The sequence below is a fragment of the Schistocerca nitens genome, unplaced genomic scaffold, assembly GCF_023898315.1.
Source record: "Schistocerca nitens isolate TAMUIC-IGC-003100 unplaced genomic scaffold, iqSchNite1.1 HiC_scaffold_411, whole genome shotgun sequence".
Lineage (NCBI taxonomy): Eukaryota > Metazoa > Arthropoda > Insecta > Orthoptera > Acrididae > Schistocerca > Schistocerca nitens.
In genome coordinates this window covers 1-19,602 of record NW_026045944.1, presented here as the reverse complement: position 1 = coordinate 19,602, position 19,602 = coordinate 1, and the positions used below count along the sequence as shown (strand labels likewise).

At 59.1% G+C, this 19,602-nt stretch overlaps 2 protein-coding genes across 2 annotated transcripts; both read left to right on the top strand.

The window, feature by feature from the left end:
- The first annotated feature begins 5,253 nt into the window (after nucleotides 1-5,253).
- Nucleotides 5,254-6,039, top strand: LOC126231817 (uncharacterized). Its single transcript, XM_049942415.1, has one exon. It carries the CDS (start codon nucleotides 5,254-5,256, stop codon nucleotides 6,037-6,039), a length of 786 nt encoding a protein of 261 aa, XP_049798372.1.
- A 12,283-nt stretch (nucleotides 6,040-18,322) lies between these two features.
- On the top strand, nucleotides 18,323-19,102 carry LOC126231818 (uncharacterized). Its single transcript, XM_049942416.1, has one exon. The coding sequence runs from the start codon at nucleotides 18,323-18,325 to the stop codon at nucleotides 19,100-19,102; it is 780 nt and encodes a 259-aa protein (XP_049798373.1).
- The last annotated feature ends 500 nt before the right edge of the window (nucleotides 19,103-19,602 follow it).

Below are 19,602 nucleotides of genomic sequence, written 5' to 3'. Positions count from 1 at the left end.
CCACCGGCCCCACAATCCAACCACCACGGCACGCACACAGTACCCACAAGGGTCATACAGAAACGCCACACAAACCACCAACCAACCCCACACACACACACACACACACACCCCGGCGCATGCACGCACGGCCACCCAAACAAGACAACACAACGCGCCAAGCACGACAATCAACGCCTTCCCGACGTCCTCTGATGGCCCTGAGAAGGGCCGTTTTGGGCCGCGCGCAGCCGTGCCATCGCGCGCCACTAGACGACGCGGGGGAGGGGGGTGGGGGACGACGGGGTCAAGCGCCAGCCCTTCCCTTCCTTCCCCTTTCCTTTCTTTACTTTAACTTCACTTCTTCTTCTTGGGCGAAGCCTTCGCCTTAGACGGCGTCGTCGCCTTCTTCGGGCGCGGCGCCTTCGGCTTCTTCGTCGGAACCTTCGCGGCCTTCTTCGCCTTCGACGGCGACTTGGCCTTGGCCGGCTTGGCCGCAGCCGCCTTCTTCGCACCCGCGGGAGCCGCCGACGCCGCAGACGCCTTCTTGGCGGCGCCCGCCTTCCGACCGGTCGCCGCCTTCACGCCACCAGCCTTCTTTGCGCCGGCCGCACGGGCGCCCTTCTTCTCCTTGCTGGCCGGAGCGGCGCGCTTCTTCTTCGCACCGCCGGCACGGGCCTTGCCGCCCTCGGCCGCCCCGCCGCCGGCGCCGGCAAGCTTGAAAGAGCCGGACGCGCCCTTCCCCTTCGTCTGCACCAGCTCGCCAGCCACGACGGCCGACTTGAGGTACTTCTTGATAAAGGGCGCCAGCTTCTCCGCGTCCAGCTTGTAGTGCGCGGCAATGTACTTCTTGATCGCCTGCAGCGACGAGCCGCCGCGCTCCTTCAGACTCTTGATGGCGGCCGTCACCATCTCAGAGGTGCGCGGGTGCGCAGGCTTGGCGCGCGGCTTCTTCGCAGACGCCGCAGACTTGGCCTTCTTCGTCGTGCCGGTGGCGGCGGGTGCCGCAGCAGTCTCGTTCGTAGCCGCCTGATCTGCCATTATTTCGACGACGCGCGTACACACACGAGAGCGAGAGCGAGAGCGGCAGGCGGCAAGCACGGCGGCAGAGAATAGCCGCCGCGCCGCCAGGCCCAGCCAGTGTCGCGGGCGGGCGCGGACGGCCGAGAGAGCGGCCGCCACTCTGCGCGCCGCCGCGCCGCGCCTCCCGCGCTTGCTACCGCCCAACGTCCGACAGCCTGTGCGGACCAGCCCCAAACCTGCGCCGCAACCACCCGCGCCGTTCAAACCACCGAGGATGGGGCTACACACGGCCACACCACAGTCGCCAACCAGTCGCCACGGCAGCGCCGCAAACCACGGCCAAACTGCAGCTACCGCGCGCTACAGCCTGGCTCGGCCCGCCGAGAATCGCCGCCCCCGCCCACATGCCGCCCCCACAGCCCCAGCCGACGACCCGCCACAATGGCCAAACCTTCGGCAAAAGTGCCACACCGTCGCCGCGCCAGCCCGGCCAGCGCGGCCGCCGCCACAGCCACACAAGCGGAGGCGTGCGGCGATGCCGGCCGTGCAAACGCACCTCCGCCGCCCCATCGCCCTCCCACCGTTTCCCGATCGGCCCGCAGCCGTCGGGCCACCTCGCCCGCCAACATTCGCGCCCCTTTCTCACAAAATTGCCCGCCGCAAACAAAACGGGCGCCGCCTGCGCAACATCGGCACCGGCCAACCGAGCGCCGCCGCCCCTCGCCGCTTACGCGAGGGGGGCTGACCGCCGTCCGCAACTACAGACACACCGAATCTGCCTCCAAGCACACACGACAGCCGACCTCCTACATTTATACGCCGCAAGCCACCCAACGGTGTGTGGCGGAGGGCACTTTTTACGTTACGTGCCACTGTCGTCATTGCCTCCCTTTGCCGTTCCAGTCGCGTATGGTTCGCGGGAACAACGACTGTCTGAAAGCCTCCGTGCGCGCTCGAATCTCTCTACTTTTACTACATTCGGGATCTCCTCGGGAGGTATATACGTACGGGGAAGCAATATATTCGATACCTCATCCGGAAACGCACCCTCTCGAAAACCTGGCGAGCAAGCTACACCGCGATGCAGAGAGCGCCTCCCTTGCAGAGTCTGCCACTTAACTATCACGGTTACCACATAACCCTGTGACGAAACGTTGGACCTTTCTCTATCTCCTCCGTCAACCCGACCTGCTACGCATCCCACACTGGTGGGCAACACTCACGTATGGGTCGGTCGAACGCGTGTTTTTGTAAGCCACCTCCTTTGTTGATGGACTACATTTTTGCTAAGCATTCTCCCAGTGCATCTCAACCTGGTACCCGCCTTACCAACAATTACTTTTATCTGATCATCATTCCACTTCCAAATCATTCCGCACGCATACTCCCAGATACATATTTTACAGACGTCACAGCTACCAGTGTTTGTCCCGCTATCATATAATCAATCATACAATAAACGATCCTTCTTTCTGTATATTCGCAATACATCACATTTGTCTATGTTAAGGGGACAGTTGCCACTCCCTGCACCGGGTGCCTATCCGCTGCCGATCGTCCTGCAACCTCTCTGTATACTACATACAGCACATCATCCGCGAAACGACGCATGGAACGTCCGGCACTATCTACTAGCTCATTTATATGATATGAATTGTGAAAAGCAATGGTCCCATAACACTCCCCCGTGGCACGCCAGGGGTTACTTTAACGTCTGTAGACGTCTGTCTCTCCATTGATAACAACATGCTGTGTTCCGTCTGCTAACATCTCGTCAATCCAGCCACACAGTTGGTCTGATATTCTGTAGACTCTTACGTCGTTTATCAGGCGACGGTGCGGAGCTGTATCGAACGCCTTCCGGACGTCAACGACAATGGCATCCACCTGGGAGCCTGTATCTCATATTTTCTGGGTCTCATGCGCAAATAAAGCGAGCTGGGGGTCTCACACACGATCGCTGTTTCCGGAATCCAACATGGATTCCTACATAGTAGACTCTGGAGTTTCCACAAACGACATGATACTCGAGCAAACAACATGTTCTACAACACATCGACGTCAGAGATATGGGTCTATGGTTTTTGCGCATCTGCTCGACGACTGGGACTACCTGTGCTCTTTTCCAATCATTTGGAACCCTCCCTTCCTCTCCAGAGACTTGCGGTACACGGCTGTTAGAAGGGGGGCAGGTTGTTTCGCGTACCCTGTGTAGGAATCGCGAATTGGTAATCCCGTCGGGTCCGGCGGACTTTCCCATTCCTCCTTGGACACTTATTTCGATGTCAGCCGGTTTCTCGTTCGTGCGAGCATTTAGAGACGGAACTGCAGTGCGGTCCGTCCTCTGTGAAACAGCTTTGGAAACAGGTGTTTAGGTATTTCACAGCTTTACGCGTGTCATCCTCTGTTTCAATGCCATCACCATGCCGGAGTGTCTGGATATGCTGTTTCGAGCCACTTACTGATTCAACGCAAGACCGGAACGTCCTAGCATTTTCTGTCAACGTCGGTACATAGGGTTTGTTCTACTTTCGAATTCACTGAACGCTTCACGCATAGCCCTCCTTACGCTCACACTTTGGACATCGTTTAGCTTCTGTTTGTCTCGGAGGTTTTGGCTGCGTTTAAACTTTGGGTGAAGCTCTCTTTGCTTTCGCAACAGTTTCCTAACGTTGTTGTTGTAGTATACCACGGTGGGTTTTTTTTCCCATCCCTCACAGTTCGACACTCGGCACGTACCTGTCTAAAAACGCATTTTTACCATTGCCTTGCACTTTCTCCATGAACACTCAACATTGTCAGTGTCGGAACAGGCATTTGCCTTTTCATCTGTCGGGTCGTCTGCAAATCTGCCTTCTATTACTCTTGCTAGCCAAAACAGATAGATACACCGTCCTCCCTGCAACGGCCTTATGATCACTGCGTCCCTGTTCTGCACATACAGAGTCGAAACACGTTCGGGTCTGTTTGTCATCCGTAGGTCCACGATGTTATCTCCACGAGTCGGTTCTCTGTTCATTTTGCTCGAGGTGATTTTCGGACAGTGCACTCAGTATAATGTCACTCGATGCTCTCTGTCCCCCTACCACCCGTCCTGAACATCATCTGAGTGTCCCAGTCTATATCGGGTAAATTGAAATCTCCACCTAAGACCCTAACATGCTGAGGAAAATGTATGTGAAATGTGTTTCCAAAATCCGTCTCTCCGTTGTTCTGCCACTAATGCTGCTGCGTCGGGAGGTCGGTCAAAGGAGCCAATTATTATTAAACCTAGCTCGGTTGTTGGGTGTAACCTCCACCCACAATATTTCACAGGAACCATCCACCTCTACTTCACTACAGGATCAAAACTACTACTCAAACAGCGACGAACACACCACCACCGGTTGCATGCAATCGAGCCTTTCTAAAACACCGTCTGTACCTTTGTGACAATTTCGGCAGAATTTATCCCTGGCGTCAGCCAGCTTTCTGTACCTTATCACGATTGCAGAGCTTCGGTGCTTTCTCTGTCAGCGCTTGCGGTTCCGGTACTGTACCAACGCAGCTTCGACAGTTGACAATTAACAAACGATACCGATTGCTGCTTGGTCCCCGCACCCGTTGAGGCTGCTGTTGCCCCCTTTCTGTACTTGCCCAAGGCCATCTAACCTAACAAAACCGCCCAGCCCACGCCACACAACCCCTGCTACCCGTGTAGCCGCTTGTTGCGTGTAGTGCTCTCCACCTAAGACTATAACATGCCTTCGACATTCGCAGTGTACAACACCTTAGGTTAGGGTTGGCGTCGCTTGGGTTAGGTTAGGTTACGTTAGGTGGACGTGGGTTAGGTTAAGGGTTAAAGTTAGGTTAGGCGTCAAAGTTAGGTTAAGCGTTCGGACGTGAGGCGTCAGGTGGCCGCACCTACCTTACGGCCGGACATCTTAGGTTAGGCTAAGGGCGCCGAGGTCACGTTACGTTCACCTTCGGGCGCCACACGTAGCTGTCACAGGTAGGTAGTAGTTCGGTCGGTCGGTCGTCGGCAAGCCGCAAAAAACTACAGACGACGTCGACAACAAGACCGAGCAGGAGGCAGATATATACCGAGCGCCAAAGAGACCGACCACACACACACACACACACACACACACACAAAACAACAAACACCACCCACCGGCCAAAGGGGCACCAAAAAAACCCACAAAGCCGAGCACCACACGTCGCGACCAGAGGCAACCCGCAACCGCAACGGCGCTTTCCGCACCGGGCCGGATGCACGTACGACAACACCGCTACCCGTACACAAGGCCTCCCATTGCACACAGCCGCTCTGTGTTCAACATCATCAATGGCGCGCCCGCGGCTCGTCGCGGTCGCAGCCATGACGCCGCCGCCACTTTTGCACCAACACATTCACGCACCGCAAAACAGCTCGCCGACCCACCGACACAGCACAGCCGACAAACAAAAACAACCGCGGCGGCGGCAACAAAACAAAACAAACACCTCGCACCAAGCGTCCGACAGAAAACAAACGGACAGGCACACAGGCCTCTGCTAACGACCACGACACAGCGGCACGCTGCCCCTTTCCCGCCACTCTCGATTCACAGCGCACGCGACCCCGTCGTCGACGACGACACGCGACGGGCTCGCTTCCCGCAACCTACACCTTTCCGCCACTACGCACGGCTCCACCCGACGCCCGTCGCAACGGCACTACTGCACGCACTATCACCCCCGCCGCCGCCGCCGCCGCCGCCGCCGCCGCCTCCTCCTCTCTCCCCCTTCCCGTACACAACAACACAGCCAAAAACACACTCACGACCCAAACATAACAACATGGCACGTGCATCGGCGCACACCCCCAACCAGTCACCGTCGACACAACCACACGCAAGGCACGGAAAAACCGGCGTCCTTCCACGTTGCCATCAAAGCAGCACAAACAACCACACAGGAGGAACCACCAACAACTGCCGGCCGGCCGGCAACCACCAAACGCACATTCCCGCTCGCCACCACACACCTCTCGGCAGCCGTTTCGCAAAGACATGACATGACATGACGCGACATCATCGCATCACGGGCGACGCACGCACACCGACCCACTTTCCCGCCCGTCTCTCTCTCTCTTTTTCTTCCGACGCCTTCGGCCGAGCACACACGTACGTGGCACAACGCCCAACACAGTCACACACAGTCGACAGGCGCACGCCCAGGCACGCAACGACGCAGCGCAGCAAAGGCGCCCGCGACACATACCTCCTCTCCCGTCTCGCCGCCGACCGCCAGCCAGCCACTCGCAATGTGCACTGGCCAACCGGACACACGTCCACCGCGCCGCCTCCGACCACCCGCCAGGGGGCGCTCACGTCCGCGACAACAGCGCGGCCCGCCGCCGGGCGGGCCCAGCCCGGCCCAGGCGGCGCGCGCTGCTCTGCACTCGGCGCGCCGCGCCACACATCCTGCTGCAGACCGGGCTCGTCTCTCTGTACGCGTCTGCGTCTGCCCGCATCTCATCTTCCTGCGCATCAACACAAACGAGGCCACGTGAGCAAACCCCCGTCACAACGCCACATCACGCACTGCCTTGTCGACCGCCTAAATAAATGCACTCACCCACCAGCCATCCGCTTCGTCCTCTTCTTGCTTACTCGTTGTTCGTCGTTGTTGCTGCTGCACCAGCACCAGCACCAGCACCGGCGGCGGCGGCGGCGGCGGCGGCGGCGGCGGCGGCGGCGGCGGCGGCGGCAGCGGCAGCGGCAGCGCACACAGCCCCCAGCCGGCCGCATCCGAGGGGGCCCCGCCGCCAGCGTCGCCTCCTTGGGCACAGGTGCGGTGCTGTGGCCGCCCATCCAACCGCATTTGCTGGCCGTCCCAGCCGCCAGGCAGGCGTTCCCACTGCCGCGCACCGCCTCTGCTGCAGAAGACGAACAAACGAAACGTACAAACATACACGCACCCGAAGCGTGGCCACACACGGACGGGACCGACAGGCTCCAAGGCGACCAAACGATGGAAAAACAAACACAAAAACAAAAGACACGCGAGCGAGCGAGCAAGCACGCAGTCGCCTCGCCTCTGTCCTCCCGCCCCCGCCCTTCTCCCCACCACATGCCCACAAACACCACCGCCTGCCCGCATCTCCACATTCGCCCCCTCCATTTGTTCCCTTGCGTTCGTTCCTTCCTTCCTTCCATGTGTCTGCGTGCGCGGCGCCTCTCCAACATCCGCCGTCCGTCCGTCCCGTTTTCGCCGTACCACACGCCACCGTCGGCGCCGCCTCGCCTCCTCCCAGTCCACCACCGCCGCCGCCCCTGTCCGCCCCGCACACCACCATACACCGCTGCTTGTCCCGGCCGTTGCCACCAAAGGCGCCAGCCGCAAACCGCGCCAAACGCCGCAGCGCGCGTGCGTCCTTCCTTCTTGCTTGCTTCTCCGTGCCGACGCTGCCTCTATTCCCGCACCCATTCGGCCGACAAGCACTGGCGTCGACGACACAGCCGTTGGGCTCCGGCACTGCGCGTACCGGAGTTACACGCGCACCCCCCCTCGCGAACGCACGACTCATTCTCTTTGTTGTTTCTCCTCTTTCTTACGTCTTCGTTTCTTGTTTGTTTGTTTTTTTTTTTTTTCCTCCCACCGCCGCATGTGACACAATGGCCTCCCTCCCCCTTTCGTTCGTTGTCGCCGCTTTGTTTCTCTTTCTCATTGGTGCACGTCCGACGCGCTCCATTTCCACCACACCACGGCCATCGGCCTCCTCAACGGGCAGGCGCAGTGTGCCATTCTCCGGCGCACAAGCACACCGCGCGGCTCGCTCTCCTCGCCCCCACGCCACGCCACGCCACGCAGCACAAATGATGCTGTCTCGCAACACGACACACGGTGCGCACACCCCCGACCACGCGGCTCTTAAAAGGCATGGCACCGGCGACATGCGCCGCCCCGGCCCGCATCCGTCGTCTCACGTTCACTGCCGGCCGCGTCTGAGGCTACAACCGCACCACAACAACGGTCCCCTCCCGGCAACACATTTGTTGCACAAACACAACCGCCGAGCGCAGCGCGAGCCACCCACACGCGCCCTCCCCGTCTTTAAAAGCCTCCGCGTCTCCTTTCTCCTTTCGCGCCCCTCCCATCTCCCGAATATGCCAGCAGCGGTGCCACTACCGCGAAACGGACACGCCTTCCGGGCCACATGCAAGGGCACGCCCACCACCAACTACTGCCATATTCGCGGACGCAGTTAGGCAACACGCAACGCACTCTCCACCTACTTTCTCTCTCTCGTCCATTCTCTTTAAAACACACGAACCAACCAACCACGGCTAACACACTTTTTCGCGACACCTTTGACTGCGTTATCTTGACCGTGACGGCAGCTATCGACCTTCCAATTCCCCACTAAACACACACACACCCCTACATACACACCCTTCGCTACACCGGACAACAACAGCGTACACAACAGGAGGGCACACGAAACGGCAGGCAAGGGCAACGCATTCTCATAGATTCCTCCTCCGAGCCATGTCGGCGAACGTTTCATCCGGGAAGGCAATGCAATTCAGCCGTCACCACGGCCGACACCTGCAGCCGCGCCGTAAACGCCTTTCAGTGCGGCTGCAATGCACGGGAACGTTCCGTTGCTATAGACAGCGCCTCTCCGTTTTTCCCTGCTTCGTTTTCCGGTGATTGCTTCTCCATTTTGTTTGTTTTATTACTTTCCGTTCCCCTCCTCCACCATTGTTTCCGTCCCCAACAGTTTTGCTCATTCCACACGTTCTGCCCAGACACGACACTCGACCGATCAAAGGTCAGCCTTTCGTCACCGTTCGCGGCGCCGACGGTGCCACAGTGCGACTGGTGTGAACACCGACACGTTGCCATGACGCCGGTGTACCGCGCCGATATTGACAGTTACTCAGAGCCGCCGGATCGGATCACATCACCGACACACCTGCCATTTCACACCGGGGGACACAGACCAACGAAACGCGTGTACGCCCATAACAACAAACAACGACCGTCGTCGTCTAGCCTCACGCTTACTGTACTCAACCGAACACACGTGCACCGTGAATGACGTGCGTGCGCACAACAGTCCAATCAATCATCAGTCAAACTGCAGAAACGGCTATCATCAAATCAAGGGCCAAATAGGTACACCACCGTGCGTGTCGCCTACCCCACCCGCCCGTACATTTCTTGGCGACTTCGTAATGGATGATAGTACGACACGTCCATTTAAAACGTCACCAACACACACACACCAACGCGCCGTACAGCAAAGGGAATAGTCGACGGCAACACAACATTTCACCCTCGCCATCATGTATGATGTGACAACAGACGGCCGTAACGGTGACATCCAACAATCAATCAATCGCGAGGACTTTCAATTGCAGTCACGTGACTAACCGGGCAGACGGAGACAAAGACATGAATCAGCGCCACAGACAGCACCAACACCTCCTATCGATCTATCTGTGTGTCGACAAACAACCACGCCAAGACTCGTGCACGCATTCCACGTCACACCGGCGGCAACCAAACCCTCGCGGCCGTACCCCAGTAACCACAACCACAACCACATTCGAGACCACACCACCACGGCACAGCAGCACCACCAGCTGCCTCGCAACCAACCAAACCGGGTAGCTATGCCGCCCCTCTCACTCACTCACTCACTCACACACACACAAACAATTCCGCTCTTCCCGCAAAGGCAATTTGGTGGCCCTGAAAAGGGCCGTTTTGCCGCTCTCGCAACGGAGGGAGCTTCCTTCCTTCCTTCCTTCCTTCCTTCCTTCCTTCCAAGAGCCGAAGTAACAACCTCCTCCTTACTTGGAGCTCGTGTACTTGGTCACCGCCTTCGTGCCCTCGCTCACGGCGTGCTTGGCCAGCTCGCCAGGCAGCAAGAGCCGCACAGCCGTCTGGATCTCGCGGGACGTGATGGTCGAGCGCTTGTTGTAGTGCGCCAGGCGAGACGCCTCGGCCGCAATGCGCTCGAAAATGTCGTTCACGAAGCTGTTCATGATGCTCATCGCCTTCGACGAGATGCCCGTGTCGGGGTGCACCTGCTTCAGCACCTTGTAGATGTAGATGGCATAGCTCTCCTTCCTCTTGCGCTTCTTCTTCTTGTCGCCCTTCGAAATGTTCTTCTGCGCCTTGCCGGCCTTCTTGGCGGCCTTCCCGCTAGTCTTGGGCGGCATCTCGAACGTACAACAACAGGCAGCAAGCGCTCCGCTCTAGTCAGCGTCTCCCCACACAGTGGCACCCGCCGCTACCGCAACACCGCACCTTTACCAGCTCGCCCTGTTGCGGCCGCCGACCAATGGGGCGCGCGCGCAACCGGCCGCCGCACCCGAGCCCATAAAGGGACCCCCACCCCGCCGCCGCCGGCACACGCACGCACTCCGCTGCTCGACTCGCTGCGGCTCGCACCGTTACGGTTACGTGTTTAGCGCTTACGCCACTAGCCAAACGCCATGTCCGGACGCGGAAAGGGAGGCAAAGTCAAGGGCAAGTCAAAGTCCCGCTCAAGCAGGGCTGGGCTCCAGTTCCCGGTCGGCAGAATCCACCGCCTCCTGCGCAAGGGAAACTACGCCGAGCGCGTCGGCGCCGGGGCGCCCGTCTACCTCGCCGCCGTCATGGAGTACCTCGCGGCTGAGGTGCTCGAGCTGGCCGGAAACGCGGCCCGCGACAACAAGAAGACGCGCATCATCCCGCGCCACCTGCAGCTCGCCATCCGCAACGACGAGGAGCTCAACAAGCTCTTGTCGGGCGTCACCATCGCACAGGGTGGTGTCCTGCCCAACATCCAGGCCGTCCTGCTGCCAAAGAAGACCGAGAAGAAGGCCTAAACAGGGACCGCGGCGCTGCGCTTGCGTGCTCCCTGCACGCAAACGCAAACGCGCCTTTGCCTTGCCGGCTCGCCTCACAACAATCGGCCCTTTTCAGGGCCACCACACAAACCTACGTCCAAAGCAAAGTTTCCGTCGTCCTCGCCGCACTTTACAACAACGTCCACAGCGCCGGCGCACGTCCGCCATCTTGTCCACAGCCCGTGTGGCCGAACACACACACATTTTTTCTGCACCCCTCCACGCACGCACAGTCGCGTTCCAAACAACGACAACGACATCAATACACCAATAATGTGATGTGATCATTGTTAATATGTTCATAATTAAAAGAGCGCGTAACGGCCCGACGACGGACGACACGCGGGCCGCCGCGCGCGCTCTCCAAACACACAGGCACAGGACAAACCAAACCAAACCAAACAGCTGATCCGATCGATGATCCGGCCCGCGCCACAAACAAACCACGCACACACCGGACTCAGCCGCGCCCTCCCGCATCCATCATCACACACGTCACGTCGAAACTCCAAACGGAACGCACGCACGCAAAGCAACAGAGGCGCACAACAACAACAACAACAACAACAAACACACACACACAGAGGCAGGCAGGCAACACAGACCCTTTCGCACTTTTCAATTTCCGAACAGTGTGGTGGCCCTGAAAAGGGCCGTTTTTCGTCTCTCCCACCAAGCACGGGCAACGGCACGGCCGCGGGAAGGCCACAGCACAGCACACCGGCTGCCTGCCTAACCGCCGAAACCGTACAGGGTGCGCCCCTGCCTCTTCAGGGCGTACACCACGTCCATGGCCGTCACAGTCTTGCGCTTGGCGTGCTCAGTGTACGTCACCGCGTCGCGGATCACGTTCTCCAGGAACACCTTCAGCACTCCGCGGGTCTCCTCGTAGATCAGACCAGAGATGCGCTTCACGCCGCCCCTGCGAGCCAGGCGGCGGATGGCGGGCTTCGTGATGCCCTGGATGTTGTCGCGCAACACCTTGCGGTGCCGCTTGGCGCCACCCTTGCCCAGCCCCTTTCCTCCCTTGCCGCGGCCTGTCATTCTTCCTCCTCCTCAAGCAACAAAAAAAGCACAAGCGGCAGCTCCTCACCCGGCGCTAGCGAGTCGGCTACGGTGCGCCGTGAGCGCGCGCCGCCCCCCTATATAGACTCTGGCCCGCCCTCCCCCCACCACGCGCACCGAGGGCATATAAGCGCAGCACGGGCCCGCGCGGGCCCGTTGTCAAGGCAGCACCGGACGCTTCGCTACCGCACGCACCGCTAACCGCTATGGCCCGCACAAAGCAAACGGCCCGCAAGTCCACCGGCGGAAAGGCGCCGCGCAAACAGCTCGCCACCAAGGCGGCGAGGAAGAGCGCGCCCGCCACCGGCGGCGTCAAGAAGCCCCACCGCTACAGGCCGGGCACCGTCGCCCTGCGAGAAATCAGGCGCTACCAGAAGAGCACAGAGCTGCTCATCCGCAAGCTGCCGTTCCAGCGCCTAGTGCGCGAGATCGCCCAGGACTTCAAGACCGACCTGCGCTTCCAGAGCTCCGCAGTCATGGCCCTGCAGGAGGCCAGCGAGGCCTACCTCGTCGGCCTCTTCGAAGACACCAACCTGTGCGCAATCCACGCCAAGCGCGTCACCATCATGCCCAAGGACATCCAGCTCGCGCGCCGCATCCGCGGCGAGCGCGCCTAAACCGCTTAGCCGCGGCACGGCACCGCACGCGCGCAACACAAAAAAAACGGCCCTTTTCAGGGCCACTAACATCTCTCCGTCGCGAGCAAAACTTTTGTCGGTCTTGCCGCCCAGCCTCTCTCTCTAGCCCCGTTAAAACAACCACCACAATTCCCCACCCTCCCTCCCGTACACAGCCGCTCTCGCCAACAATCACAATCGACGTCATCCCACCCCACCCCTTCAAATACACACAAACAAACAGCCGGACGACGTCACCACGGGTGGCTGGCCGCCGCCGTCTCCGAGGCGCCACCGCGCCTTCCCAATTCCCGCCGGCCACTTCCACGTCTCAACGTCCCCGTCCCCCTTTCACACAGAGAGGACACACACATAACAAACAAGACGCGCCATCCGCAAAGCAAGCAAACAAACAGAGTCTCCAGAAACATGAGAAACCAACCGTCGGCCGCCGCACAAAATACAAAACACAAAACAAAACGGCCACAACCGCTCCGCTACCGCGCGCCGCCGCCTACCGCCACCGGCCCCACAATCCAACCACCACGGCACGCACACAGTACCCACAAGGGTCATACAGAAACGCCACACAAACACCAACCAACCCCACACACACACACACACACACACACCCCGGCGCATGCACGCACGGCCACCCAAACAAGACAACACAACGCGCCAAGCACGACAATCAACGCCTTCCCGACGTCCTCTGATGGCCCTGAGAAGGGCCGTTTTGGGCCGCGCGCAGCCGTGCCATCGCGCGCCACTAGACGACGCGGGGGAGGGGGGTGGGGGACGACGGGGTCAAGCGCCAGCCCTTCCCTTCCTTCCCCTTTCCTTTCTTTACTTTAACTTCACTTCTTCTTCTTGGGCGAAGCCTTCGCCTTAGACGGCGTCGTCGCCTTCTTCGGGCGCGGCGCCTTCGGCTTCTTCGTCGGAACCTTCGCGGCCTTCTTCGCCTTCGACGGCGACTTGGCCTTGGCCGGCTTGGCCGCAGCCGCCTTCTTCGCACCCGCGGGAGCCGCCGACGCCGCAGACGCCTTCTTGGCGGCGCCCGCCTTCCGACCGGTCGCCGCCTTCACGCCACCAGCCTTCTTTGCGCCGGCCGCACGGGCGCCCTTCTTCTCCTTGCTGGCCGGAGCGGCGCGCTTCTTCTTCGCACCGCCGGCACGGGCCTTGCCGCCCTCGGCCGCCCCGCCGCCGGCAAGCTTGAAAGAGCCGGACGCGCCCTTCCCCTTCGTCTGCACCAGCTCGCCAGCCACGACGGCCGACTTGAGGTACTTCTTGATAAAGGGCGCCAGCTTCTCCGCGTCCAGCTTGTAGTGCGCGGCAATGTACTTCTTGATCGCCTGCAGCGACGAGCCGCCGCGCTCCTTCAGACTCTTGATGGCGGCCGTCACCATCTCAGAGGTGCGCGGGTGCGCAGGCTTGGCGCGCGGCTTCTTCGCAGACGCCGCAGACTTGGCCTTCTTCGTCGTGCCGGTGGCGGCGGGTGCCGCAGCAGTCTCGTTCGTAGCCGCCTGATCTGCCATTATTTCGACGACGCGCGTACACACACGAGAGCGAGAGCGAGAGCGGCAGGCGGCAAGCACGGCGGCAGAGAATAGCCGCCGCGCCGCCAGGCCCAGCCAGTGTCGCGGGCGGGCGCGGACGGCCGAGAGAGCGGCCGCCACTCTGCGCGCCGCCGCGCCGCGCCTCCCGCGCTTGCTACCGCCCAACGTCCGACAGCCTGTGCGGACCAGCCCCAAACCTGCGCCGCAACCACCCGCGCCGTTCAAACCACCGAGGATGGGGCTACACACGGCCACACCACAGTCGCCAACCAGTCGCCACGGCAGCGCCGCAAACCACGGCCAAACTGCAGCTACCGCGCGCTACAGCCTGGCTCGGCCCGCCGAGAATCGCCGCCCCCGCCCACATGCCGCCCCCACAGCCCCAGCCGACGACCCGCCACAATGGCCAAACCTTCGGCAAAAGTGCCACACCGTCGCCGCGCCAGCCCGGCCAGCGCGGCCGCCGCCACAGCCACACAAGCGGAGGCGTGCGGCGATGCCGGCCGTGCAAACGCACCTCCGCCGCCCCATCGCCCTCCCACCGTTTCCCGATCGGCCCGCAGCCGTCGGGCCACCTCGCCCGCCAACATTCGCGCCCCTTTCTCACAAAATTGCCCGCCGCAAACAAAACGGGCGCCGCCTGCGCAACATCGGCACCGGCCAACCGAGCGCCGCCGCCCCTCGCCGCTTACGCGAGGGGGGCTGACCGCCGTCCGCAACTACAGACACACCGAATCTGCCTCCAAGCACACACGACAGCCGACCTCCTACATTTATACGCCGCAAGCCACCCAACGGTGTGTGGCGGAGGGCACTTTTTACGTTACGTGCCACTGTCGTCATTGCCTCCCTTTGCCGTTCCAGTCGCGTATGGTTCGCGGGAACAACGACTGTCTGAAAGCCTCCGTGCGCGCTCGAATCTCTCTACTTTTACTACATTCGGGATCTCCTCGGGAGGTATATACGTACGGGGAAGCAATATATTCGATACCTCATCCGGAAACGCACCCTCTCGAAAACCTGGCGAGCAAGCTACACCGCGATGCAGAGAGCGCCTCCCTTGCAGAGTCTGCCACTTAACTATCACGGTTACCACATAACCCTGTGACGAAACGTTGGACCTTTCTCTATCTCCTCCGTCAACCCGACCTGCTACGCATCCCACACTGGTGGGCAACACTCACGTATGGGTCGGTCGAACGCGTGTTTTTGTAAGCCACCTCCTTTGTTGATGGACTACATTTTTGCTAAGCATTCTCCCAGTGCATCTCAACCTGGTACCCGCCTTACCAACAATTACTTTTATCTGATCATCATTCCACTTCCAAATCATTCCGCACGCATACTCCCAGATACATATTTTACAGACGTCACAGCTACCAGTGTTTGTCCCGCTATCATATAATCAATCATACAATAAACGATCCTTCTTTCTGTATATTCGCAATACATCACATTTGTCTATGTTAAGGGGACAGTTGCCACTCCCTGCACCGGGTGCCTATCCGCTGCCGATCGTCCTGCAACCTCTCTGTATACTACATACAGCACATCATCCGCGAAACGACGCATGGAACGTCCGGCACTATCTACTAGCTCATTTATATGATATGAATTGTGAAAAGCAATGGTCCCATAACACTCCCCCGTGGCACGCCAGGGGTTACTTTAACGTCTGTAGACGTCTGTCTCTCCATTGATAACAACATGCTGTGTTCCGTCTGCTAACATCTCGTCAATCCAGCCACACAGTTGGTCTGATATTCTGTAGACTCTTACGTCGTTTATCAGGCGACGGTGCGGAGCTGTATCGAACGCCTTCCGGACGTCAACGACAATGGCATCCACCTGGGAGCCTGTATCTCATATTTTCTGGGTCTCATGCGCAAATAAAGCGAGCTGGGGGTCTCACACACGATCGCTGTTTCCGGAATCCAACATGGATTCCTACATAGTAGACTCTGGAGTTTCCACAAACGACATGATACTCGAGCAAACAACATGTTCTACAACACATCGACGTCAGAGATATGGGTCTATGGTTTTTGCGCATCTGCTCGACGACTGGGACTACCTGTGCTCTTTTCCAATCATTTGGAACCCTCCCTTCCTCTCCAGAGACTTGCGGTACACGGCTGTTAGAAGGGGGGCAGGTTGTTTCGCGTACCCTGTGTAGGAATCGCGAATTGGTAATCCCGTCGGGTCCGGCGGACTTTCCCATTCCTCCTTGGACACTTATTTCGATGTCAGCCGGTTTCTCGTTCGTGCGAGCATTTAGAGACGGAACTGCAGTGCGGTCCGTCCTCTGTGAAACAGCTTTGGAAACAGGTGTTTAGGTATTTCACAGCTTTACGCGTGTCATCCTCTGTTTCAATGCCATCACCATGCCGGAGTGTCTGGATATGCTGTTTCGAGCCACTTACTGATTCAACGCAAGACCGGAACGTCCTAGCATTTTCTGTCAACGTCGGTACATAGGGTTTGTTCTACTTTCGAATTCACTGAACGCTTCACGCATAGCCCTCCTTACGCTCACACTTTGGACATCGTTTAGCTTCTGTTTGTCTCGGAGGTTTTGGCTGCGTTTAAACTTTGGGTGAAGCTCTCTTTGCTTTCGCAACAGTTTCCTAACGTTGTTGTTGTAGTATACCACGGTGGGTTTTTTTTCCCATCCCTCACAGTTCGACACTCGGCACGTACCTGTCTAAAAACGCATTTTTACCATTGCCTTGCACTTTCTCCATGAACACTCAACATTGTCAGTGTCGGAACAGGCATTTGCCTTTTCATCTGTCGGGTCGTCTGCAAATCTGCCTTCTATTACTCTTGCTAGCCAAAACAGATAGATACACCGTCCTCCCTGCAACGGCCTTATGATCACTGCGTCCCTGTTCTGCACATACAGAGTCGAAACACGTTCGGGTCTGTTTGTCATCCGTAGGTCCACGATGTTATCTCCACGAGTCGGTTCTCTGTTCATTTTGCTCGAGGTGATTTTCGGACAGTGCACTCAGTATAATGTCACTCGATGCTCTCTGTCCCCCTACCACCCGTCCTGAACATCATCTGAGTGTCCCAGTCTATATCGGGTAAATTGAAATCTCCACCTAAGACCCTAACATGCTGAGGAAAATGTATGTGAAATGTGTTTCCAAAATCCGTCTCTCCGTTGTTCTGCCACTAATGCTGCTGCGTCGGGAGGTCGGTCAAAGGAGCCAATTATTATTAAACCTAGCTCGGTTGTTGGGTGTAACCTCCACCCACAATATTTCACAGGAACCATCCACCTCTACTTCACTACAGGATCAAAACTACTACTCAAACAGCGACGAACACACCACCACCGGTTGCATGCAATCGAGCCTTTCTAAAACACCGTCTGTACCTTTGTGACAATTTCGGCAGAATTTATCCCTGGCGTCAGCCAGCTTTCTGTACCTTATCACGATTGCAGAGCTTCGGTGCTTTCTCTGTCAGCGCTTGCGGTTCCGGTACTGTACCAACGCAGCTTCGACAGTTGACAATTAACAAACGATACCGATTGCTGCTTGGTCCCCGCACCCGTTGAGGCTGCTGTTGCCCCCTTTCTGTACTTGCCCAAGGCCATCTAACCTAACAAAACCGCCCAGCCCACGCCACACAACCCCTGCTACCCGTGTAGCCGCTTGTTGCGTGTAGTGCTCTCCACCTAAGACTATAACATGCCTTCGACATTCGCAGTGTACAACACCTTAGGTTAGGGTTGGCGTCGCTTGGGTTAGGTTAGGTTACGTTAGGTGGACGTGGGTTAGGTTAAGGGTTAAAGTTAGGTTAGGCGTCAAAGTTAGGTTAAGCGTTCGGACGTGAGGCGTCAGGTGGCCGCACCTACCTTACGGCCGGACATCTTAGGTTAGGCTAAGGGCGCCGAGGTCACGTTACGTTCACCTTCGGGCGCCACACGTAGCTGTCACAGGTAGGTAGTAGTTCGGTCGGTCGGTCGTCGGCAAGCCGCAAAAAACTACAGACGACGTCGACAACAAGACCGAGCAGGAGGCAGATATATACCGAGCGCCAAAGAGACCGACCACACACACACACACACACACACACACAAAACAACAAACACCACCCACCGGCCAAAGGGGCACCAAAAAAACCCACAAAGCCGAGCACCACACGTCGCGACCAGAGGCAACCCGCAACCGCAACGGCGCTTTCCGCACCGGGCCGGATGCACGTACGACAACACCGCTACCCGTACACAAGGCCTCCCATTGCACACAGCCGCTCTGTGTTCAACATCATCAATGGCGCGCCCGCGGCTCGTCGCGGTCGCAGCCATGACGCCGCCGCCACTTTTGCACCAACACATTCACGCACCGCAAAACAGCTCGCCGACCCACCGACACAGCACAGCCGACAAACAAAAACAACCGCGGCGGCGGCAACAAAACAAAACAAACACCTCGCACCAAGCGTCCGACAGAAAACAAACGGACAGGCACACAGGCCTCTGCTAACGACCACGACACAGCGGCACGCTGCCCCTTTCCCGCCACTCTCGATTCACAGCGCACGCGACCCCGTCGTCGACGACGACACGCGACGGGCTCGCTTCCCGCAACCTACACCTTTCCGCCACTACGCACGGCTCCACCCGACGCCCGTCGCAACGGCACTACTGCACGCACTATCACCCCCGCCGCCGCCGCCGCCGCCGCCGCCTCCTCCTCTCTCCCCCTTCCCGTACACAACAACACAGCCAAAAACACACTCACGACCCAAACATAACAACATGGCACGTGCATCGGCGCACACCCCCAACCAGTCACCGTCGACACAACCACACGCAAGGCACGGAAAAACCGGCGTCCTTCCACGTTGCCATCAAAGCAGCACAAACAACCACACAGGAGGAACCACCAACAACTGCCGGCCGGCCGGCAACCACCAAACGCACATTCCCGCTCGCCACCACACACCTCTCGGCAGCCGTTTCGCAAAGACATGACATGACATGACGCGACATCATCGCATCACGGGCGACGCACGCACACCGACCCACTTTCCCGCCCGTCTCTCTCTCTCTTTTTCTTCCGACGCCTTCGGCCGAGCACACACGTACGTGGCACAACGCCCAACACAGTCACACACAGTCGACAGGCGCACGCCCAGGCACGCAACGACGCAGCGCAGCAAAGGCGCCCGCGACACATACCTCCTCTCCCGTCTCGCCGCCGACCGCCAGCCAGCCACTCGCAATGTGCACTGGCCAACCGGACACACGTCCACCGCGCCGCCTCCGACCACCCGCCAGGGGGCGCTCACGTCCGCGACAACAGCGCGGCCCGCCGCCGGGCGGGCCCAGCCCGGCCCAGGCGGCGCGCGCTGCTCTGCACTCGGCGCGCCGCGCCACACATCCTGCTGCAGACCGGGCTCGTCTCTCTGTACGCGTCTGCGTCTGCCCGCATCTCATCTTCCTGCGCATCAACACAAACGAGGCCACGTGAG

Excerpts from the sequence above, each read along its gene's own strand:
- LOC126231817 (XM_049942415.1), top strand. The coding sequence starts at position 5,254 with ATGCACGTACGACAACACCGCTACCCGTACACAAGGCCTCCCATTGCA.
- LOC126231818 (XM_049942416.1), top strand. The coding sequence starts at position 18,323 with ATGCACGTACGACAACACCGCTACCCGTACACAAGGCCTCCCATTGCA.